The sequence below is a fragment of the Microcaecilia unicolor genome, chromosome 6, assembly GCF_901765095.1.
Source record: "Microcaecilia unicolor chromosome 6, aMicUni1.1, whole genome shotgun sequence".
Taxonomy (NCBI): Eukaryota; Metazoa; Chordata; class Amphibia; order Gymnophiona; family Siphonopidae; genus Microcaecilia; species Microcaecilia unicolor.
In genome coordinates this window covers 23,980,649-24,005,996 of record NC_044036.1, presented here as the reverse complement: position 1 = coordinate 24,005,996, position 25,348 = coordinate 23,980,649, and the positions used below count along the sequence as shown (strand labels likewise).

The following is a 25,348-nucleotide window of genomic DNA, read 5'->3' as shown; positions in this document are numbered from 1 at the left end:
GCATGCTGGATCATGAGGGGGAGATAGGAGGTATGGTGGGCCATTGGTGGTTAAGGTTGGGAGAAAAAGGAGAAATGCTGGCCCATGGGGAGATAGGGAGACAAGGTCACATGCTGGACACTGGGGGGATGGGGAGAGAGGGAGACATACTGGACTATTAGGAGGGATGGGGAGAGAAGAAGACATGCAGGACCCTTGGGTGGAGGAAGAAAACATGTTGGACCATTGGGGTGGGTTGAGGAGAAGAGAAAACATGCTGGATCATGGGTGGATGGAGAGTGAAAGAGACATGCTGGACCACTGAGAGAGGTAGAAAGAGAAGGAGACATGCTGGACCCATGGGGGAAGAGATATCATGAACCATTTGGGGTGAAGGAGAAATACTGGACTATTGAAGGTGGAAGAGGAGAAATGCTGGACCATTGTGGGAGAGAGAGAAGAAGACATGCAGGACCCTTGTTTTCATGTGTGTTGATATCATAATCATTAAATCAATTAATCGTAACTCAGACAATTTTTGCCCTGGATTATGCATTCACTTTAAATGTATGTCTTTACAGAAATAAAGCAGTTGTATTTATAAATAACAGAAAGTTTTATAATACTGTGCAGGTATTCCTCCATTTCCACCTACCTGCTCTTTATGCCACCAGGCTGCCGAACATTTTGGGTGAAAACACGATGGTATCAAATGTGTAAATGCTAAGAAAAACATTGATTAGTCCAAGATTTTGTTCATAATGTTGCAAAATTGTACTATGGTTGGTGATTTTTTTTTTAATTAAATATGAGTTTTCCAAGTTTATTTACATACCAGCTTCCTTTCTATCCGCAAATGAAGCATTATGTGTGTGTGTAGGAGTAAATTCATTTCTGGTTCTTGCCCCGCTCCACTTCTGGTTCTGGCCTCGCCCCCAGTGCCACTTCCTCTTTATCTACAAATTAAGCCCTGCGAATAGTATTCTGTCTGTGGTGACACACCCATGGTGCCCATTCTCCACCCACGAGAGAAGTTGTATACCTAAGTGCCAATTCATAGCTCCAATCCTGCTCATAAGTGCCTCTATTCTGTAAACGTTGACATGCAATTGGCACCTTACTTTAGGCATGCCTTATTGATAGCTCCTAAAGTGAATCCATTTCAAGTTCTACATTGGCTGTCCCACTGAATATTGACACAATTGTTGTAGGACAGGTGATGTGGAGATAGTCATGATTGTTGGCTCCCTGAGATTTTGGTAATTAAACTAAGTTAATTGGAGGAGGAGGCAAACCAGGAGGTTCAAATACAGGTGCCTAATACCCTGGTAGGATCAACATATATACTTGGTCCAGGATGTGATTACTTCCATTAGAGCAAACTCAAGGGGTTTTTGGAGGGGTAGAGGTCGTATTTGTAGGTTTGCATTTGCTAACGAATAAAACAGTGCATAAAATTACTAATGCTTTACTTAGTTTTCACCATCATAAGAGCTCTTGGTTACAAGTGATGTCAATTTGGATCTCTGCACATCCTCTAGATAGCAAAGCAATAAAATAAAACACAGTGAACACGTTTACACCAGGCACCATAAATCTTATTATGCTTTCAATATAGAAGAGACTAATGAAATTAAAAGTGTGTTTGAGATAAGGTGGTTGGATTTCTGAGTTCTGCTTCCAAAACTCCTCATGTTTTAATATCGCTTCAGCGAGAGCTGTTCGGTAGGTCCCCTCTGCTTGACCTTCAGCACCTTCACATTGTTCAATAATTTCTTAAGAAATTGTTCAGTGATCCTCTCTCATGTTCATTCTGTTCTCCAGCTCCACTAGACAAATTTATGAAATGTTTAACTCTTGAAAATCTTTGAAAGCCACATACATTATCAGATGACAGACCTGCAAAATAAGTTCCTGTAGCATGAAAAATATACCAGTAGGTTGTTAACAGTGCCTCTCAGGCTAGATAATATGGAAGAGACTATCAGGCTTATTTTCGAAAGAAGGGCACCCATCTTTCAACACAAATCGGGAGATGGTCGTCCTTGTCCCAGGGTCGCCCAAATCGGCATAATTGAAAGCCGATTTTGGGCGTCCTCAACTGCCTTCCGTCGCGGGGATGACCAAAGTTCACGGGGGCGTGTTGGAAGCATTGCGAAGGTGGGACTGGGGTGTGCTTAACACATAGGTGTCCTCGGCCGATAATGACGAGCACTTGGCCGACTTTACTTGGTCCTTTTTGTTTTTACGACCAAGCTACAAAAATGTGCCCTAAATGACCAGATGACCTTCCCTTACTCCCCCAGTGGTCACTAACCCCCTCCCACCCTAAAAAAAAAATTTTTTTAATATTTTTTCCAGCCTCTATGCCATCCTCAAATATCATACCCAGCTCCATGACAGCAGTATGCAGGTTCCTGGAGCAGTTTTAGTGGGTACTGCAGTGCACTTCAGGCAGGTGGACCCAGGCCCATCCCCCCCACCTGTTATACTTGTGGTGGTAAATGTGAGCCCTCCAAAACCTACCACAAACCCACTGTACCCACATCTAGGTGCCCCCCTTTATCCCTAAGGGCTATGGTAGTGGCGTACAGTTGTGGGGAGTGGGTTTTGGGGGGCTCAGCACACAAGGTAAGGGAGCTATGCACCTGGGAGCTTTTTCTGAAGTCCTGTCAGTGCCCCCTAGGGTGCCCAGTTGGTGTCCTGGCATGTCATGGGGAACAGTGCACTATGAATGCTGGCTCCTCCTAAAACCAAAGGGCTTGGATTTGGTCGTTTCTGAGATGGGCGTCCTCTGTTTTCATTATTGCCGAAAATCAGGGATGACCATCTCTAAGGTCGACCTAAATGTTGAGATTTGGGCGTCCCCGACCGTATTATCGAAAGAAAGATGGCCGTCCATCTTGTTTCGATAATACTTCACGGGGACGTCCTGCGAGGATATCCTCAGGAAAACTTGGCCCCCCCCCCCATTCGATTATGCCCCTCCACGTGTCCATCTAGACTTAATTAAAAACTGAATAGAGGTATATGGCAATATAAATGCAAATGTTCTTCAATACTGCTTTTTTACTAGTGTTTTAAGTTTCTATGCAGTGCATATGTGTTAAATCAGTATTATAAAATTCTGATTGCTGTTTTTTTAATAGGAAATAAGGCACTTGGGGGTCTTTTACTAAGCTGCGGTAGCATTTTTAGCTCATGGTAGAAATCAGCTGGTGGTAAACGCCAAGACGCCCATTGGAATGTAAGGGGTATCTCGGCGTTTACTGCCAGCTGATTTCAACCATGAGCTAAAAATGCTACCACAGCTTAATAAAAAAAACCCCTTAAATCTGATAGGCAAGCAGTATTAAACTGGATAGGTTTTTAAAATGTGTGCTTGTAGTTTCTGAAGTTATCTTACACTTGAAAAATCTCAAAAGTATTAGCCCATGATTTTAATTTTCTGACACTTAAAAGTCCAGCTTTTGGCCTTGTATTTTGGTCTGCACACAATGCAAAAACAATTACTCGTTTTGTTTCATATGACCAGCAGTGAAAATAATGACAATGAAACTTAGGGTCATTAGACTTCAGTTATATTTATTTACATGTTTATATTCTTTCTGTCTATATCTTAGCAGATTGCAAATTGAACATCCATAAAAAATCTAAATAAAACATCTGGCACAAAAATAGACATTATAGAATCAGTGTTTAGACAAACGGGATATCAGCCTATAGAAGTTCAAACGGCACTATCATAAAACAAAGGGGAAAAAAGATCAAAAGCCTGCGTAAAGAAAAGCCCTATCATCTGCCTTATTATCCTGCAGTTAAATAAATATATATATATATATATCTCAATACAGCACTAAAGGCCAAAGCCTGTATAAGCAGGAGGGTCTTCAGTTGTTTTTAAGCCCTGCAGTATCAGACAACAATCAGAAAGTTCCAAAAAACAACAAGGCAAACGATCTGCAAAATCCAATATGGGAAAGAAAGCCAGCAGATCAATGTCACAACAAAAAGATTTTATTGAAGATACTGTGTATGAACAAAACGCCCGACACAGTCAAGAAAAAACCAGCTCAAACGGGAATCCTGTGGTCTCTAGCATACACAAATGGACACACCATTATTCCAGTTCAATAATGGTGTGTCCATTTGTGTATGCTAGAGACCACAGGATTCCCGTTTGAGCTGGTTTTTTCTTGACTTTTATGCACCATATTTGCCCCTTTACGAAGGTTTCAAATTAGCCCCTGACGCAGCCCTAGGTGGGTGAAACACGGCCTGTGTCGGGCGATTTGTTCATACACGGTATCTTCAATAAAATCTTTTTGATGTGACATTGATCTGCTGGCCAACAATCAGAAAGTTTTCAGGAGCTTATTCTACTCTTCCAGACCAGCATTGGAAAATGAACAGGATCACGTTTCTGAAAAACAAATTCTGTGTAGTGAAGGAATGAACAAATGTTGAGTGCCTTCAGACCTCAATCCTCTGCTTCACCTATAGATTTTCAAAACTGTGGACAGATGAAAGGGAGTGGGACTTGATATACCGCCTTTCTGTGTGTTTTTGCAACTACGTTCAAAGCGATTTACATAGTATACACAGGTACTTATTTGTACCTGGGGCAATGGAGGGTTAAGTAACTTCCCCAGAGTCACAAGGAGCTGCAGTGGGAATCGAACCCAGTTCCCCAGAATTAAAGTCTACTGCACTAACCACTAGGCTACTCCTCTACTAGTACTAGTAGGGAGTGTTGTTTTGCAAAGCCTCATGTGTTAAAATTTGATGTGGCAGCCATTTTTAAATATGGTGGAATATTCTGAATTGTCAGTAAATGAGCCGCTGCATTCTGTATGATTTAGCTGAGAAATCACTGGATAGTGAATTTACAGTAATACAGTCTTTTTCTTATTCCTGCTCACCTGTGATGAACACTGCAACTTTGTCAAAAGCTTCATTTAACCAAAGAATAGCAGTGTGTGCTCTCTTTTTGAAAATTGTGTATGAATGTGTGCAAAAAACACATTGTTGCTCATTGGTAGCCCAGCCTTGATGAATTGCACAAGCTGTGGTGAAGTGTGTTTTTTCTTTTAAATTTTTATAAGAAATCTTATGTGTGTCTTATAGACTAGTAAAGATTTTAATTAGATATACACACGCAAATGAGCACACGCACACACATATTACACTACAGCTTGTGCTACTCATAAGGGCTGGCCCTACCAATGTTTGGCCCCTGCGAACTTGGGCAAATGAGTGAGTCTTTGCATGTGGCCCCACATCCCCCAAAGGTCCTCCTAATTTGTTCCACGCGCCACCTGGTTTTGCTGAAGCTGAGAACTATTGATTGAACCGTTCCTGCTACTGACTGGTGGGTGGCTTCTGCACAAAGGTTGCGATGGATAGCAACGTAAGTTCGGTCAGTGCTGCTCTACAATCAGGAGAAGATTTGTTTATTTCATATGTTTTACATACTACAATCCAAAATATCTTTACTCTAATTTGTCAAAGTCCCTGCAACTCTCTCAGCCATCCTCCCGTTCATTCTCCTCCTCCATCCCAGAATGTTATCCTGCTTCTTCAGCCTATGCTATTGCTGCCATTCCCACCAACAGTTTCTCACAGCACTGCTTACAGCTTTCAGTGGGTTAGAAAAATGGGGATGCAATGGGCCAGGGTGCCTGGCAGCCGAGGATAACCTGGCGCCATGCCCCTTGCCCCATGACACGCGTGGCTCCCACCAGGTGCGGGAGCTGCAAGGAAGTTGCGCGTCATTAAATATGCGACTCGAGAGAGAGGGTGCCGACGGGAGGCGCGGCAGCGCTTATATGCCATGACCACCAGGCCGGCACCCTCTCTCTCTCCAGGTGCGGTGGCATTCCCAGTCCACCCTCCCACAGTCAATTGGACTGGGGGTTCACAGCAGTTGCAGCAGCGGGGGTACCCGATCCAGAAGTAAATCCTTGGCTTAAGAGAAGGATATTACTACAGAGGGGTGCCCTGGTTGCAGGACCGGTGTACCCCTAGAACAATGGAGTGTTCACGCTTGAGTGGGTGCATGACAGGGCCACCTTGCTTCATGGCTGGTGCTTCCCCCCACCCCCGGGGTGTAAAATGTAACCATGGGCCTTGCTGGTTACCATGATGGGCCTACATTGATGTTTAGATCAAAGGTACCAGATGGCTCATGTACTGAATTGTTTGAAATGGCATATTGATACATTTAATAAAGCTGCGGCCTAATATTTACCATCAATACAATGGTCTGGCTAATCATGCCTCCTGGGAACCATCTACTGCCTGTTGAGTCAGACAAGATTGGTAAGAAGCAGAAACTGCAAGGCTAAAGGATAGGTCACGGCTGCCCATGTTATGCAGTATCTTTCGTAACTGTCTACACAGGCCAGTTACACTGGTGGAGAGTCTCTGGTCTAGGCAGACCATTGCTTTAAATGTTGCCTCATTTATATTTCCATCTGTGCAGTTCAGTGACCCCCATGGCAGCTCCTCTTACAGCAAACTCAAGATTTCTCCTATTAATGATATTACCACCTTACCTTCTCCTTTCCCATTTTATTACTTTATTTTATTTAGATTTAGCACACACAAGTTACATTCAGGTGCGTTAGATAATGCCCTATCCCTCGAATTTACAGTCTTGTTTGTACCGTAGATAACAGAGAGTTAAGTGACTTGGCCAAAGTCACAGGGAGTGTCAGTGGGATTTGAGCTGGGCTTCCCTGGCTCTCAACCTACTGCTCTAACCATTAGGCTACTCTGCCATTTCTCTGCTTTGTGTGAGTCAGCATTCCTACTGTATGCTAACTGGCATATAAATCAAGGAGGTAGGAGGGGCACTTGTCCACTGTGACCCCCTCCCCCAACTGATGCTGAGGCTGAGGGCCTCTGTCGATACTTCTGTTATGTGCCTGGAAGCACTTGCGTCAGGATCTGCTGTGCTGCCTGGAGAGTGGTGAGTTGGTAGATAAGTGGGGTGACCATTGGACCTTAAGACAGGGCTGTTTCAGGCTTTTAAAAAATTAAAAACAACACAAGTATCTTTGATAAATGTGTGTATATGCACAAATACAATCAAAACTCACCTTATTTATGCTGTTTCCCTCTTCAGTTTTCCTGTTAACTACTAAAACAGTTTTTTCACATTTTTATCTGTTTTCTAATTTTTTTTTTAAGTCTATCCTAAAATATAGATTTCTTAACATAGCTAATAGTTTTATAATTAGAAAGACAAAGGTACTGGTGGGGTGCCATTTGCCCCTCCTGTCTTAAAATCCACCTCTGTTTCCACATTGATGGGAGATCTCAGTAATCCAGATTCTAAGCTGTGAGGAAACAATTCCTCCCGCAGTGACATCTGGTTCTTTGATGAACTCCACAGGCCATTCGGCTGGAAGCTTTGGAGCCTCCACTGTATATATCTTGGCTACCTTGTTGTCTCTGAAAATGTCCCTCACTCACAGACCTCATTTTTGATTCTGGCAAGCAAGTCTGCTTTTGTGTGTTATCTCTTACAAAGAATTTCTTTACTAGAATAAAACAACTTCTTGTTCACACTTTATTTCATATATCCAGTGAATGACTCTTCATTTTGCAGTTAGCTGTAGATATGGGTAGATATAACATGGGTTATAAATATTAAATAATTCAGTCCACAAGTAAATACTTAAATCAAATATGTGGATCACTTCTCAAAAATTGATTTTATCATCAGTTATATCAGAATACAGTGCAATCCGCTTAAGTGCAAGGGTCTGGGACCAAAGAAATACATGCTGTTATCCGGAGCATGCACTTAACCATTGTGACCCAAAAAAGAAGCTTGACATCTGATAATCATATGTACAGTACTGTTTATTATATGTACAGTATACAGTCTCCGTTAACTGACGTTAGGCTTACTTGAAGTAATCAGTCATAGTCCTCTGTACACTCTTGTGTCTGTGAGTTCCATAGACTACATCTGCCAGACGGTAAAAACTGTCATAGCACTGACATCCAGTGGCCTCCAGATAGGCCCGCATGGTGTTGAGACTCTCCAGCGCTCTTGCAAAAGTGACAGGAAGTTGTTGAATTTCGTCAGCATGTGCCTCGCTGCTCATTTCATCATCTGTTTCATCATCAGCCGTTGCCTGCGTGTAGGCGCATATCTGCACATCAGTGCTGTCGTCAGCTGTTTGTCGATCGTAATCAACAGCTACGTAGTGGTGAAACTCCTCTTCAGTAACACCGGCTGGGATGTCAATAGCCTGTTCATCTGACACATTTGCAACAGTTGCATCTGTTTCGTCCCTCTCCACATCCCTAACAAAGCTTGCCTGCTTGTAGCAGTTCACAATGGTTGCCTGTGTAACATGATTCCAGGCTTCTTTCTGCATATGTAGGGAATCCAACAGTGATAGATTGCGAGCCAGTTCAACAGCACATTTATCCTTGCCAGTCTGGTCATCCATAACGCTCATCAGACGACGTAGCACAAGAGCCCGATAATGTTGTTTGAAATTGGCTATTATGTCCTGATCCATAGGTTGGATCAGAGAGGTAGTGTTCGGTGGCAGGAAGACCACCTTGACGTTAGACTGCCTGACATCATCACTGTGTGCAGCACAATTATCACAAAGCAACAAAATCTGACACTTTTGTGCCCGCATTCTAGTGTCTAACTTCTTTAGCCACTGCTTCCAAATTTCCCTAGTCATCCATGAATTTGTGTTAGCCTCGTATGACACAGGAAGTCGCTTAACATTCTTGAAGCAATGGGGCTGGTTGCTGTGTCCAATGACGAGTGGTTCCAACCTCTTACTCCCATCCATATTGCAGCAAAGGAGGATCATCAGTCGGTCCTTCGATGTTTTACTTCCTGTAGTTTCGGCTCGTTTGAATGCAAGTGTTCCATCAGGAATCACTCACCAGTAGAGTCCGTTTTCGTCAGCATTGAAAATGTCATGAGATGCAAATTCATTCAAGATGGTAGGAAGAACTGAAACAACCCAATTTTCAGCACCAAAGTCATCAGTGTCTTGTTTCACACCATGCTGTTTATTGAATTGTATGCTGCTCCTCTCCTTCCATCTTTCCAACCATCCAACAGTGACTTTGAATTCAGTTAGTCCAAGACTTTCAGCTAGCTGATTAGCTTTCTCCATAAGCAGTGGACCACTGACAGGAAACTGTCTGCTCCTGACTTGAGAAAACCACCGAAGAAGAGCATCTTCTACAGCCTCAGCTTTTCCCTCCCGTTTACGATTTCTGTGTGGATTTGTATTGTTTTGCCAGTCTTCCAGAAGCTGATCTTTCTGCTTCAAGATACGTGAAATTTGACTGGGATTGACACCGTATTCTTTAGCAATAGATGCTTGACTTTGTTTTCTAATTTTTTAAGAACAGTTCAGCCAGTGTTAAAGTCTTACAGTTGCGCGACGATAACAACTTCAGTGTACACTCTTAATAACATTCTTTCGCTTATTCTGCCTGTAGCAGTTAACCAACAAGATTTCAAATTTACCGCCCCTTTGTCACGCGCCATTCGGCTTCCATATTCCATGCATGCGCTTATGTGGAGTCTTTCCTGCAGAGGAGCAGTCTTAAACCATGCATATAAGCAAATCTTGCACTTATCAGTGGTGCACTAAACCGAAGTTTGTCCCCATAGAAATTGATAGCGCCAAAAACGGGACTGAAGTACAGCATGCAGTTAAACAGAGCATGTGCTTATCCAACGTGCACTTAAATGGAGTGCACTGTATATATATATATAGATAGGTAGATAGATAGATAGATAGATAGATATACACTACCTCATGACACTGCCCCCTGAAATCAGGGTCACTCACCTTATCATTGCACTTCTCATACTGTTGTCTGCTGGGGCTTTTAACAGCCACATTGGCTGCATTTTCCATGCTGCTGTGGGCTATGTATAGACTATTCAGGTGTCATTCACAGCAGTAAAAGAGAGCCATGTACAAGTGAGATATATATATATATATATATATATATATATATATATATATATATATATATATATATATATATATATATATATATATATATATATATCAAACATCCTTATACTAGGAGACATCAACCTACACCTAGAAGACGACACCTCACCAAGCACACGAGAATGCAAAGAATTCCTAAAACTCTGGGATCTGCAAGCACCCAACACGCAACCAACACACAAAAAAGGACACACACTAGATATCATAACAAACAAATTCGAACCGGACTCAACTATCATACTCACTGACACAAGATGGACACCTACATTATGGTCAGACCACCATAAAGCAAATGTCTCTCTCTGCTGGTGAAAAACACACATAAACACAATCAATAAACATGAGCGAACAACATACACAACGAGAGGAAAAATAGACCCCACAACATTCTGGCAACAGATCTACCTGAACGAATGGTCAACAAACGCTGACACCATCCAATTCCTCCAAGAATGGGACGATCTATGTACAACAACATTAGACAAAATCGCCCCCAATCCAAACCAGAACATCACACAGGAAAAAAGCAAATCCATGGTTCACCGAAGAGCTGAAAAAACTTAAAACACAAGTCAGGAAACTAGAACGAGTATGGATCAAAAAGAGAGACGAACAAACACTAAACGCCTGGAAATTACTCCGTAGAAAGTACAAATATACCATAAAACAGACCAAAAGACTACATTACAAAACAATAATAGGACCAAACTACAAAGACACACACAAACTCTTCAACCTTGTGAACAAACTGTTAGACGCACACCAGTTACAAACAACGGCAAAGATACACCAGATGCTGACAACCTTGCGAAATACTTCAAGGAGAAAATTATACAACTACGACTCAAGATACCCGCTAGCCCTATTGAATATGCCACACTTCTAGATTGTCTAGATCCAGAAGAAGGAACACACCCAGCAGACAGAACCTGGACCGAATTCGAACCACTATCAGAAGACCCCATCTCTAAAACTCTCAAAAGATATGCCAAATCCCACTGCAAACTAGACATATGCCCAAATAACCTCATGAAATCTGCTCCTCAACAATTCATAATAGACCTAACGAACCATGTAAACTTCATGCTACAAAACGGACTTTTCCCAAAAGAAAAAGGAAAAATCTTACTCACCCCAATTCCTAAAGATACAAAGAAAAGCACGAGCGAATGAACCAATTACAGGCCAGTAGCATCCATACCACTAATAACCAAAATAACCGAAGGAATGGTAACCAAACAACTCACAAACTGTCTAAACAAACACTCAATACTGCATGATGCCCAATCAGGATTCCGGTCGAATCATAGCACAGAAACAGTATTAGTCACCCTTATGACTAAATTTAAACAAATAATTGCGACTGGCAACAACATACTCCTCCTACAATTTGACATGTCAAGTGCCTTCGATATGGTAGACCACGGAATCCTATTACACATACTTGAATACTTTGGCATTGGAGGAAATGTCCTGAACTGGTTCAAGGGGTTCCTAACCCAGCGTTCGTATCAAGTCACATCAAATTCAACCACATCTGTGACATGGACACCTGAATGCGGAGTACCACAAGGATCACCCCTCTCACCAACCATTTTCAACCTAATGATGATCCCTTTGGCAGAACTCCTATCAAACCAGAACCTCAACCCATACATATAAGCTGATGATGTGACAATATACATCCCTTTCAAGCAAGACATCAAAGAAATCTTCAACGAAATCAATCAAAGTCTATATATCATGAACACATGGGCAGATGCATTTCGTCTGAAATTAAATGCAGAAAAAACTCAATGCCTAATACCTCCCAATACAACACGAAGGAATTTACTGCTATAAACACACCAAACCTAAACTTTCCAATCTCAGAAACGCTAAAAATCCTTGGAGTCACTATCGACCGCCACCTAACACTCGAAACTCACGCAAACAACACAACTAAAAAGATGTTCTACTGCATGTGGAAATTGAAAAGGATTAGACCATTCTTCCCAAGATCCGTCTTTCGCAGCCTAGTGCAATCCCTCGTACTCAGCCATCTGGATTACTGCAACTCACTATACGCAGGTTGCACAGAGCAAATACTGAGGAAACTTCAAACAGCCCAGAATACAGCAGCCAGACTCATCTTCGGAAAACCAAAATATGAAAGTGCAAAACCATTACGAGAGAAACTACACTGGCTTCGACTCAAGGAACGCGTCACTTTTAAAGTATGCGCATTAGTTCACAAAATCATTCACGGCGAAGCCCCAGCCTACATGTCTGAGTTAATAGACTTACCACCCAGAAACGCTAAAAGATCATCCCGAACCTTCCTCAACCTCCACTTCCCTAATTGCAAGGGCTTGAAATACAAGACGCTACACGCATCAACCTTTTCTCACATGAGCACGTAGTTTTGGAATACACTGCCGCACAACTTAAGAACGATCTATGAGCAAGCTTCCTTCTGCAAATTATTGAAGACCCATCTTTTTGAAAAAATCTACGGAAAGAGCCAAAACACATAAAGTCCACACTCTCTGTTCATTAATGCATCATACATCCACTTCTGAACTCTCATCCCCCGTAATCTCACATCACTCATACCTTTACTCACAGAAATATGTATACCATATGTCTTCGTGTCTTAATATTGCCCTTTAAGCTTTCCATTGTTTCCTTCCAATGTTTCAATATTTGTGTTCCATTGTTATATTCCTCAACGATACTTCGATTATCTCGCATAACTCTGCACAATGTAATCCATAATCAAGTTGTAACAAATTGTATTTCCACTATTCATATCATATTGTAAGCCACACTGAGCCCGCAAAAAGGTGGGAAAATGTGGGATACAAATGCAGTAAAATAAAAAAATAAATAATAAAAATAAAAAAATATATATATATATAGTGACAAGACAAACCCTAGATATTCCCCAGTGAAGCAGTTGAGGCCAGAACTACGGGTCCCAGAAGTCCTTGCAAGAATGAGAGAAGAGAGTAGTCCTAAAAAAAATGGGAATGGATTCCCAGCCCAAGCAAGCAATGGCTCGAGGCAGGGTGAGCCTGTTACTCCCTTCCCCACTAGAGGGCGAGGGAAGGATGAAGCTCAGTTTCCCTGGCTTCACCATCAATATATAATTCCCCCCAGCTGAGAGAAGGGGAGAGCAGATTTCCTGGAGGCTCTCAGTCACCAGGAGAGAGGGGAGACGAATGGAGGGAGAGATTCCATGGAGTATGTGGAGGAAGGAAATAGCCTGCCACTAGAGCTGCCTAAAGGAGAGGAGCCAGCTACCATGGAGTGGGAGAATTCAAAGGTTGTCCTGCCTAGCACTTTAAGGCAGTGGAGGGGGCCACACCGGGACGTGGTGCTGAGAGGTGGGAGAAACTGCCAACCCTGCTCCTTACAGGGTTCTCTCTGTGCTGTGAAAAGGCAGGTGATTTGTGGTATTGGTATGATGTGAAAAGACTGTCCATGAAGATTTGTTCTGAACTGTTGTGCTATATTGGAAGTGTGCTGAGCTCTTACTAAACCCTTCTGAAGGAGGGGGAAGGGAAAGCTAATGCCCTAATAGAAGACCTGAGCATTTGCTGAGGGATTTTGGGACATGGACTGTACCTTTTTTTTCTTTTGAAGACTATATTACGAGGGCTGTACCTTTTGTTTTGAAGAATATATTATGATTTTTGGTATGAAATTGCCTTGATAATAAAATACTTTGGCCCTGAGTCCCAGTATCAGCAGCATTCTGTCCTGGAACCCTGGGTGCCCCGCAGGCTTGCTGGCTCCACCCAAGAGGAAGAAGCGGACCCCCCCCCCCTTTCAATATATATATATATATATATATATATATCTGTTTTACTGCTGTGAATAACACCCGAATAGTCTATACATAACCCACAGCAGCATGGGACATGCAGCCAATGTGGCTGTTAAGAGCCCCAGCAGACAACCGTATGAGAAGTGCAATGATGAGGTGGTGCAGTGGTGTTCCTAGGGGGGGCGGATACCCGGGACGGCGCCCCGCCCCCGGGGTGCAGCGCCCCCCGCCCCCACCAGGTGCATGCCGCTGGGGGGGGGGGGGATGCTGCAGCGCGCGCCTGCTGCGAGTTTACTAACTTTGCTCGTTTGCTGCAGCTCCCTCTGTCCCGGAACAGGAAGTAACCTGTTCCGGGGCAGAGGGAGCTGCAGCGAACGAGAGAAGTTAGCGAACTCTCGCAGCAGGCGCACGCCGCGGCACCCCCCAGCGGCGTGCACCTGGGGCGGACCGCCCCCACCGCCCCCCCTTGGTACGCCACTGGGTGAGTGACCCAGATTTCAGGGGCAGTGTAATGAGGCAGTGTGTCAGCGAGGTGGGCAGCCCTGGCCCACGCAGGTGAATAATAAGAAACAGCACCTTGGATATGTGTGGCCTGGAATGAGGACAAGTAGGTCTACAGTGCAAGTCAGGGCCATGGAGTACACTTCTTGGAGGCTGTGTTCATCCATCATTTGGTGACTAGCCCTTTTGGCTAGTAAATAGTAATAGGGTTTCTCAGATTTCAAGGCTGAGAAATGAATCCTGTGATGATACAATAGTTGGTTTCTCCTTTCTGATGACTATTTTATGGAAGGTGTTTTATAAAGTACTGTGAAAACCTCTGGAGCCAGAGGCCTTGTCACACTCCAAACTTTGCTGCAGCACAGAAATATTGCTTTTAAAAATTATATGAAATCAATCTTGGCAATATGACATTTTAGTGCACTTTGTAGTTTCAGATAGCTTCGTCTTCTGACGTGTGCACCAACATGCCTTCATCATCGAGAACATGCATTTCAAAGCACTTGTTGCCGAAAATGTTATCAGAGAGGAAAATCACATGATTTAAGTTACCTTTCTTGAACATAATTAAGAATTAATAAGCCTGTATCACTGACTGCTGCTCAGAATTTCCACTGTTTTGCCTTTTGTGACCTGTGTTATTAAAAGTCCATTATTTTTACAGACTTTATTAAATTGGATCTTATTAAAGCATTCTATATTTGCATTTGGTCTTTCATAATTCATTATTATTATGACATTTACTTTTTACCATCAGATCTGAAAACATATCATAAGCTACCCTTTTCTCTTGAAAGAAATGCTAATTTCAAACAGTCCTTTAATGGAAGAGAAAAGCTTTATCAGTTTTTTCATTTATTCAAGATCGTGTGAAGAATGCTAATGCTAGACTTCAGTATGCTAATATCGAAGCACTTTTTTTTGGTCAAAAGCTTAGAAATACAGTTTTTGGGGTTTTTTAAAGGGGAGGGGGCAGGGAGAGGAGGGTTTGAAATTTCTCCCTCATGTAAACATTCCAGGTTCTCTAAAAATAGCCTTGTTTTGTACCAATGAAAATATTTGTGCTTCTTGAAGTATTCTTTCCTACGTAGTAATTCCTAGTTTTGTAGAGTATTTACTTACAGGAATTTGTTATACCACCCTTCAAGTTAACAATGGGGGGTGGTTTATGAACCAGAGTTAAAGTATAGAGCAAGCTTACCTATCTAGATTTTAGATTGTTCTTGTTGCTTTTTCTTAAAGTCAGAAGTCCAGAAGACCCAAACAGACACTCACTCACACAAGCCAAAAGCTATAAAGGTGTATTGTGGTGGTGAAATGGACTTGTACACACTCAGAAATAAATTCATTGAAATATGTGTAACTTGACATCTAATATTACAGAATAATAGAACTTACATGAGTCGGAGATTCCCATAATTGGCACTTAAATGCATAAGTGCTTGGCACTATTCTATAATGTATGTGACAAAGTCACTTGGACATATGGGCAGGCCATGGGCACGTTGCCAAGTGACATACTCAACTCATAGACTATCATAGCACGCATTGTTAGGATTGTCTTAAGTGGATATTCCTAAATTTTGATGGCTTAGGCGTACCCTGAATCTGTTACAGAATTGGCAATAAGCACACCTCTTTGTAGCACCTACATCTTGGCACCAAGATTTTATTTTTATTTATTTTATTTATTTATTTGTTACATTTGTATCCCACATTTTCCCACCTATTTGCAGGCTCAATGTGACTTACCTAGTGCAGTAGAGGCGATCGCCAATGCTGGTAGGGACAATACAAAGTGAGGTTATGGTAGAGTAGTGAATAGTGTGATAGACACATTAGGGGTCATAAGAAGGAAGAGTTGGGTTATGTCCAGTACAAACTTTTATATTGTTGTGTTGCTGGGTTAAGGCATTTAGGTTGGATCGTTAGGGTATGCCTTTTTGAACAGGTTAGTCTTTAGGAGTTTCCGAAAGTTTAGGTGGTCGTATGTTGTTTTCAAGGCTATTGGTAGCGCGTTCCATAGTTGCGTGCTTATATAATAGAAGCTGGATGCATAGGGTGATTTGTATCTGAGTCCTTTGCAGCTTGGGCAGTGGAGATTTAGGTAGGCTCGTGTTGATCTTGTTGTGTTTCTGGTTGGTAGGTCTATGAGGTCTGTCATGTATCCCGGGGCATTGCTGTAGATGATTTTGTGAACCGGGGTGCAGATTTTGAGCGCAATACGTTCTTTGTTTGGGAGCCAGTGTAGTTCTTCTCGTAGAGGTTTGGTGCTTTCGAATCTTGTTTTCCCAAATATAAGCCTGGCTGCTGTGTTTTGAGCAGTTTGGAGTTTCTTTATGATTTGTTCTTTACATCCCGCATAAATTCCATTACAGTAATCTAGATGGCTTATTACCATGGATTGTACCAGGTTGCAAAATATTTCCCTCGGGGGAAAAAAGGTTTCACTCGTATGAGCTTCCACATTGAGTGGAACATTTTCTTTGTTGTAGCTTTCACTTGGCTCTCTAGTGTAAGATTACGATCGATTGTAACTCCGAGAAGTTTCAGGCTGTCTGAGATAGGGAGAGTGTAATCTGGGGTGGTTATGTTGGTGGGTTTACTTGTGTTATATTGGGATGAGAGGATGAGACTGTGTGTTTTTTTCTGTGTTGAGTTTAAATTGAAATGCATTGTTCAAGCATTTCAAGCTGAGTTTGATGTTCAAGCTGAGTTTGATTTCTTTGGTGATTTCTGTTAGATCGTTTTTGTAAGAGATGTACAGTGTGACATCATCAGTGTATTTGAAAGGGTTAAGGCCTTGATTGGATAAAGACTTGGCTAATGGGGTCATCATTAGGTTGAAAAGGAGCTGTGATAGTGGCGATCCTTGAGGTACACCACAGTCTGCTTTCCATGGTGATGATATGGTCGACTTTGATTTCACTTGGTAAGTTCTAGTTGTTAGGAAGCCCTTGGTCCAGTTAAGTACACTTCCACTAATCCCGAAGTATTCTAGGATGTTTAGTAGAATGTTATGGTTCACCATATCGAACACACTAGACATGTCGAATTGTAGGAGAAGTATGCTTTTGCCTGTTGCAATTTCTTGTTTGAATTTGGCTAGAAGGGTAATTAGTACTGTGGTTAGAGCGGAATCCTGATTGTGATTCGTGTAATATTGTGAATTTGTTTATGTAGTCAGTGAGTTGGTTGGTTACCACACTTTCCATCAGTTTGACTACCAGTGGGATTGAAGCTACTGGGCGGTAGTTGGTGATATCGGCAGTTTTTTTTTCTTGGTATCTTTTGGTATTGGGGTGAGTAGGATGTTGTGAGAGAAGATCCGCCAGCAAGCGGAGAACTCAAGCACCCCACGGTAAAAACGATAATGTGCAAAAAGTGGGAGTACGACCAAGGATACCAGAAACTGGAGGATGTTCTTAAATAAAAAACTTTATTGAAGGTTTGAAGACTCGACACAACGTCGTGTTTCGGCCGCCAGGCCTGCATCAGGAGTCTGCTGTGCAGAGTGCTGCAGAGCAATGATGATGGAAATCCTCTGAAGATCTTACAGCAGTCTCTTGCACGGAGAATTGCTAAATAGCAATGAGGTTGGTTCTTCAAAAAAGACGTAGTAGTCTTTAAAAAGACTATTTAAAAAAAGTCCGTCAGAAGCGCTGCACGCACTATTGGTAATGCATTACCAATAGTGCGTGCAGCGCTTCTGACGGACTTTTTTTAAGTAGTCTTTTTAAAGACTACTACATCTTTTTTGAAGAACCAACCTCATTGCTATTTAGCAATTCTCCGTGCAAGAGACTGCTGTAAGATCTTCAGAGGATTTCCATCATCATTGCTCTGCAGCACTCTGCACAGCAGACTCCTGATGCAGGCCTGACGGCCGAAACACGACGTTGTGTCGAGTCTTCAAACCTTCAATAAAGATTTTTATTTAAGAAAATCCTCCAGTTTCTGGTATCCTTGGTCGTACTCCCACTGTGAGTAGGATGTTGCCATTTTCCTTGGGGAAGAGACCATGTTGAAGCATGTAGTTTAAGTGGGATGTGAGGTCTGCTATGAAGCAGTGGGGAGCGGATTTTAAAAGGTAACTGGGGCAGGTATCCAATTTACAGTGAGTCTTAGAGAACCTATTAAGCGCTTGGTTGACTGTTTTAGCAGTGAGGGGAGTGAAACTTGTGCAGAGTCTGGGTTCAGACAATCGATGAAATTTTCAATACCAGTGATGTTTTGAGGTAGCGTGTTAACATAGGTTTGCAATTTTTTCGTTGAAGTATTTGGCAAGTTTATCTGCAGGTGGGATGTCTGTGTTGGTTGTGGTGACCACGGTGATATCTAGTAGTTTGTTCACGAGTTGGTATAATTTTTTCATGTCTTTGTAGTCAGGCCCTATTTTGGTTTTGTACTATAACCTTTTGGCTTGTCTTGTTGTGTATTTGTATTTTCTTTGAGTTTGTTTCCATGCTTTTTTTTTTGTTGTTGTTACATTTGTACCCCGCGCTTTCCCACTCATGGCAGGCTCAATGCGACTTACATGGGTCAATGGAGGGTTAAATGACGTGCCCAGAGTCACAAGGAGCTGCCTGTGCCTGAAGTGGGAATCAAACTCAGTTCCCCAGGACCAAAGTCCACCACCCTAACCACTAGGCCACTCCTCCAATCCATTGAGTGTTTGTGTATCGTTTGCTTTTTTCCATGCTTGTTCCAGTTTCCTGGATTGTGTTTTTAGTTTTTTTCAGTTTTTTATTGTACCATGGTATGCCTTTGTGAGGTTCTTGTTTGTAAGGGTGCTATTTTGTCTAGTATTTGTTTACATCTTATATTCCAATCTGAGAGATAGTGTGTAGAGTCCGTTTGTGCTGTCTAGTCATCATTGTACATGTGTTGCCAGAATGTTTCCGAGTCTGTTTGGCCTCTTGTGCTGTAGGTTGTGCGTTCTTTTGTACAATGTAAGCCCTTTTTCCACCAAAGTAGGGATAGGTTTAGTTTGTAGTGGTCTGACCATGGTGCAGTTGTCCATTTGATATCTGATATTATTAAGTTCTTGTCGGAGGACAGTTTGTGAGAGATAAGGTCGAGTGTGTGCCCTTTGACATGGGTTGCCTGAGAGTGTGGCCACTTAAGGTTCCATAAATGGAGGAATTCCTTGCATTCGTGTGCATTAGTAGAGTTTGGGTCTTCTAGGTGGAGGTTGATGTCTCCCAGTATTAGTATGTTGGGGTTGGCAACACAGGTGTTTGATATGAAGCCCATGAATTGTGATTGGCATTCGTTCCAGTTACCTGGTGGTCTATAAAACAAGACACAGTTTAGATGATCCTGCAGGGTAGTGTGGTTGATTCCAATGGAGGCAATTTCAAGTTGTGGTGATATGGACTCGGTAGTGGTTATGGTAGAGAAGTGTGATCGGTGGATCAGTGCTATGCCTCCGCCTGTCTTTTCCTTTCTGGTCCAGTGAGTGATTTTGTAACCCGGGGGACAGAGGTTTAGGATTATAGGGTCCTTTTGGTCGTGGATCCAGGTTTCACTGATGAAAAGCAGGTCAAGGTTTTCTGACGTGATCCAGTCTGTTATTATTGCTGTTTTATTTGGTGTCATAACTCATAAAGATAAAAATCACCTTTCATGGCCATGTTTTTTAATAGTAGTGTTTGCATCATGGGTACCTGCTGTCAACGTTTAAAAACAAACCAACTAATATAGGAATGGGGTATCAAATAATAGGTCTACTAGAATACTTAAGTAGCATTCACATTGCTTCGCTTATCTACTATTTGCTTAAAAATTGTGTGTATTCTTCAGTTACAGACAAAGGTAAATTCATCCATCCTATGTGACTGACACAGCCACCACCGTAATGAAACCATTTCATCACTGCTTTATAATTTTTGTGGTTTTGTTAAATAATCTGATAGCCGCTAGTGATCACCCTTAAATGTTATGATTATTATTTTAGTCATGTCTTCATATATGTGCTTTTTTTAAATTCAGTTTCTGAGCTTCACTGTATGCCAAAATTTTGGAAATAGAAAGCTCCAAATAACTGTTAGAGCTTAAGCAATACATTTGCTGAACAGTCTTGCTGTCATTTCACCGACATATAGTGCCTGGAAGCCCGAGATATTTATTTAAGAAATTTAAAAATCTATGTCAAAAGTATTCCCATGCACCAAAAAGAAAGAAAGTGGCAGAGCACATTTTATATACGTATTCCCTTGTCTTTGTAGGTTTCTGACGATGTGCACTAGACACTTTGGTAGTGTCGTTGCCCAAACCATTAGGACGCAGAAGACAGACCAGTTTCCTCTTTTTCTTATTGTGATGGGAAAGCGGTCATCCAATGAGGTTCTGAATGTAATACAAGGTATGGTTCATCCTTTCCTGCAAGGCCACAGCTGCTGTTGAGGTTGCTATATCAAGCTGCGAATGGCATTACAAATATGGTTTTGCATCTTAAAACAGCAAATAGCATGAGTAGTCACTTTTGGGGAAATGTTTCAAGTTCGTTGGTTAATAGTTAGAGTTAATGCATGTTATTGTGCTTCAGATCCCATGTTATACAGTAGGACCTATTTACAAATAATGCATGTTAATGGTATGAGTGCATGGCAGTACAGTAGCGCATGTTAATCATTTTAATGTTAAAATATGCAAAATTGTGTGTTTCTGGAGATGTAAGCAGATTTTATGCAAAATAGCAACTGAGCTAGAAAATCAGGCAAACTAGTTCATTATTGATTCTTCATAAGCAAATTTAGCAAAAGCAACATTTTTTGTGCAACGTAACTGAATTTCAGAGAGGTCTAGTTAATTTTTTTATAGAAAGGTCTGCAATTTCATGCTGAGCCTTCTGCAAGAAAAATATTGCAGGTTAGATTCTGTACTGCAAAAGGAAGCTTCTCGCATTGCCAGCTGATTCCAGTGAAAATCTTTGCCATTTTGTATATCAGCCCCATTAATCTAACTTTTATGCTTGCATCCATTTCTAATAATTTCCCTTTCATTCATCTAATTGTGTTGGTACAAAGAAAAGTTGACCCCTAAAAGTTTAAAATATTTTTTTTTATTATCAGATATGTAAATGGGATTAAATATTGGCACATTAATATTTTCTAGTTGTAATATAATATTGATGTCTTGTTCAGGACACAAACAGCCCCTTCATTTTAAACAGGTTGTAGAAGTCGGAATGAGACGTGCAGATCAGTACATCTCAAGTTTCATGAGTATTTTAAAACAGAATCTGCTGACTTAGGGCCTGAACTGAAGTAAAGGAGAAATGGACGTTTATGCGCCATATACATGCAATATAAACATCCCTTTTAGCAAAATAAATGAAGAAAATAACAGCTGGTTTAAAGGCAGCACATAAAGGGGTATATGCCAGCACCTAGCCTTTTATCTTTCTGACTCTAGAAACATAATCTTGATGCTGTCGTAGAGACTGGTTTCCCTTGACAATTTGGCATTTGGAGGGGACAAAAATCACTGGGGGATTTAAGGAAGGAGGCAGCCTCCCCTAATCCCTTCAGTGGAGTGCTGCTCTACAGCTGTTTACCAAATCCTAAATGAACTTGGTACCAGGTGTAACTCCCCAGCCTGCCCAGACCATGCTCCCTTGCCATTTGCACATACTTACATAGTTGATGACGGCAGAAAAAGACCTGCACGGTCCATTCAGTCTGCCCAACAAGATAAACTCATATGTGCTACTTTTTGTATATACCTGACCTTGATTTGTTTCTGCCATTTTCATGGCACAGACCGTAGAAGTCTGCCCAGCACTAACCCCGCCTCCCACCACCGGCTCTGCTACCCAATCTCGGCTAAGCTTCTGAGGATCCATTCCTTCTGAACAGGATTCCTTTATGTTTATCCCATGCATTTTTGAATTCCGTTACCGTTTTCATCTCCACCACCTCCCGCGGGAGGATGTTCCAAGTATCCACCACTCTCCATGAAAAAATATTTCCTGACATTTTTCTTGAGTCTGCCCCCCTTCAATCTCATTTCATGTCCTTTAGTTCTACCGCCTTCCCATCTCCTGAAAAGGTTCGCTTGTGGATTAATACCTTTCAAATATTTGAACGTCTGTATCATATCACCCCTGTTTCTCCTTTCCTCCAGGGTATACATGTTCAGATCAACAAGTCTCTCCTCATATGTCTCGTAACGCAAATCCCATACCATTCTCGTAGCTTTTCTTTGCACCGCTTCAATTCTTTTTACATCCTTAGCAAGATACAGCCTCCAAAACTGAACACAATACTCCAGGTGGGGCCTCACCAATGACTTATACAGGGGCATTAAAACCTCTTTTCTTCTGCTGGTCACACCTCTCTCTATCCAGTCTAGAAACCTTCTAGCTATGGCCACTGCCTTGTCACACTGTTTCGTCTCCTTCAGATCCTCAGATACTATCACCCCAAGATCCCTCTCCCTGTCCGTACCTATCAGACTCTCACCGCCTATCACATACATCTCCCGTGGATTTCTACACCCTAAGTGCATCACTTTGCATTTCTTCGCATTGAATTTTAATTGCCAAACCTTAGACCATTCTTCTAGCTTCTACAGATCCTTTTTCATGTTTTCCACTCCCTCCCGGGTGTCCACTCTGTTACAAATCTTAGTATCATCTGCAAAAAGGCAAACTTTACCTTCTAACCCTTCGGCAATGTCACTCACAAATATATTGAACAGAATCAGCCCCAGCACCGATCCCTGAGGCACTCTACTACTCACCTTTCCCTCATCCGAGCGAATTCCATTAACCACCACCCTCTGGCATCTGTCTGTCAACCAGTTTCTAATCCAGTTCACCACGTTGGGCCCTATTTTCAGCCTGTCAAGTTTATTCAAGAGCCTCCTGTGGGGAACTGTGACAAAAGCTTTGCTGAAATCTAAGTAGATTACTTCTATAGCACATCCATGATTCAGTTCTCTGGTCACCCAGTCAAAGAATTCAATGAGATTCGTTTTGCACGATTTACCTTTGGTAAAACCAATAGGGGGTTCTCAGCCCAGTCCTCAGGACACACCCAGCCAGTCAAGTTTTCAGGATACCCACAATGAATATGCATGAGATAGTTTTGGATGCCCTACCTCCATGGTATGCAAATGTATCTCGTGCATATTCATTGTGGGTATCCTGAAAACCTGACTGACTAGGTGTGTCCTGAGGACTGGGCGGAGAACCCCTGGGTTAGAGACATGCCTTTCCCAGCTTTGTAAAACGGGGACTTAGACATTTATGCAAGAAAAACATTTCAGTGCCAATTAATGCTCATGTAAAATGCAGCTAGGGCTTGTAAAATGAGGTTCAAAAGTGTCTGCATATAAATTATACGCTTCTGCCCTTCTTAGTGCAGTGGTTCTCAAACCTGGTCCTGGAGGCACCCCAGCCAGTCGGGATTTTAGGATATCCACAATGAATATTCATGAGAGAGATTTGCATGCACTGTCTCCACTGCATGGAAATCTCTCTCATGAATATTCATTGTGGATATCTTGAAAACCTGACTGGCTAGGGTGCCTCCAGGATCAGGTTTGGGAACCACTGTCTCAGCGCTAAAAGGGGGCAGTGTCTCTTGGCTGGATAAGAGCAGTGGTCTAGGCAGCATTTAGACATGAGAACTGTGTGGAGTCATTCTTAGTTGTTCCTGGAGGAAGTTGGGGGCAGGAAAGCAGCCATTTCAAACAGCGGAATTCACAAATGATTTCCATGGTGTACGTATACTAGCTTTGAAAGGAGCCAAAACGTGTGGCTACCTACCGTGGACCAGCGGTGTCCACTAGTTTCAATTTAATATTTCTCTACATGTCTCCATCTCTCTGCATGCATACGTTGTTTACTTGCATAAAACAATATTTGATTTTATCTTAGTAATTTTATGCAGGTAAATAAGACTTTGCACATTTGAAGTAATTAAAATCGAACAAAAACCTTTTTTTCTGTGCACTCCCTTAGCTGAGGAATGCTGTGATGACTGGATTCTAGAGGGAGGCAAGCAAGGGAACAGAAATCGTAGCTGGTTACTGATAGTTACTCATATTTAATCTGCAATTTGTTTGTAACTTCACAAGTCTTTATAATAGACAGAAAGTACTTAGCATGTAATTATCCCTCTCAAGAATAGAGATAACTGCAAATGTTGGCCACTTCCCTCGACAGTATCAACAGAAGTCATATGCTACCATCCACCCCATAGGCCTGCAGGAAGATTACAATAGGCCTCAAGAAGTGAGCTCTTTTCAACATTCACATACTCCACTTCTTTAACTTTAAAATACACTGGGTATTTTGTTCCAGAAGCTTTAGTCTTCCTCAGCTTATTCCTCATTTTCTCCAAAATACATATTTAAACGCCACATCTGAAATGTCACCTACAGCTCTACTTCTGGCTCTAACGTTCACCACAGTTCATCCATTCAGCAGGTAACCAGTCCTGGAACTGATAAATCAAGCTCCTCAGCACACAGTTTCTCATGTAGTGTATTATGCAGAGTATGATAAGCTCCTCCTCTCTTCCTTGTAACTCTAGTTTTCCAGGAACTGTTGCCTCAGATGGATCCACCTCCATAATTTCCTCTTTCTCCTCCTGCTGCACATCCTCCTCCGTGTACAGTAGTCCTTCTAATGGCCACCCCTGTGTAGATATGTCAGGCTGTTCAGTGGAAGACCCATCCTCTCTTCTCTGAGGACTTTATTCCACAGGACCCCTATTGTCCCATAATTCCCTCGGGGAGCCCTCCTTTCTCCTAGGAATGTAGGGAAATGTAGTTCTCTTAGCTGCTATTCCTCTCTTTTGTTCTATGGGTTATTATAACCTGCTGCTTTTCTGCTTTCCTTTCCAGTTCCTAGCCCATTCAAGACAGAAGCTTAGAGAAAAAAGGCAAAACATTACAGTAAATGAATTGTGAAAGTAAACAGTTAGGCTTAAAAGACCTTTCACATGATGATACCCTGGTCTTCTTTTTCGTATATTGAAATGATTTACTTCTGGTTATTTCTAAAGCACCATGAATCAGA

The 25,348-nt window shown here is 42.0% G+C and overlaps 1 protein-coding gene across 3 annotated transcripts in view; it reads left to right on the top strand.

The window, feature by feature from the left end:
* Positions 1–25,348, top strand: part of FAF1 (Fas associated factor 1) — a 716,909-nt gene that overhangs the window by 553,008 nt on the left and 138,553 nt on the right. For all 3 annotated transcript variants that reach the window (XM_030208188.1, XM_030208187.1, XM_030208189.1), the window contains one exon: positions 20,544–20,680. In XM_030208188.1, coding sequence (XP_030064048.1) covers positions 20,544–20,680 — 137 coding nt within the window. The remainder of the gene's footprint in view (positions 1–20,543; positions 20,681–25,348) is intronic.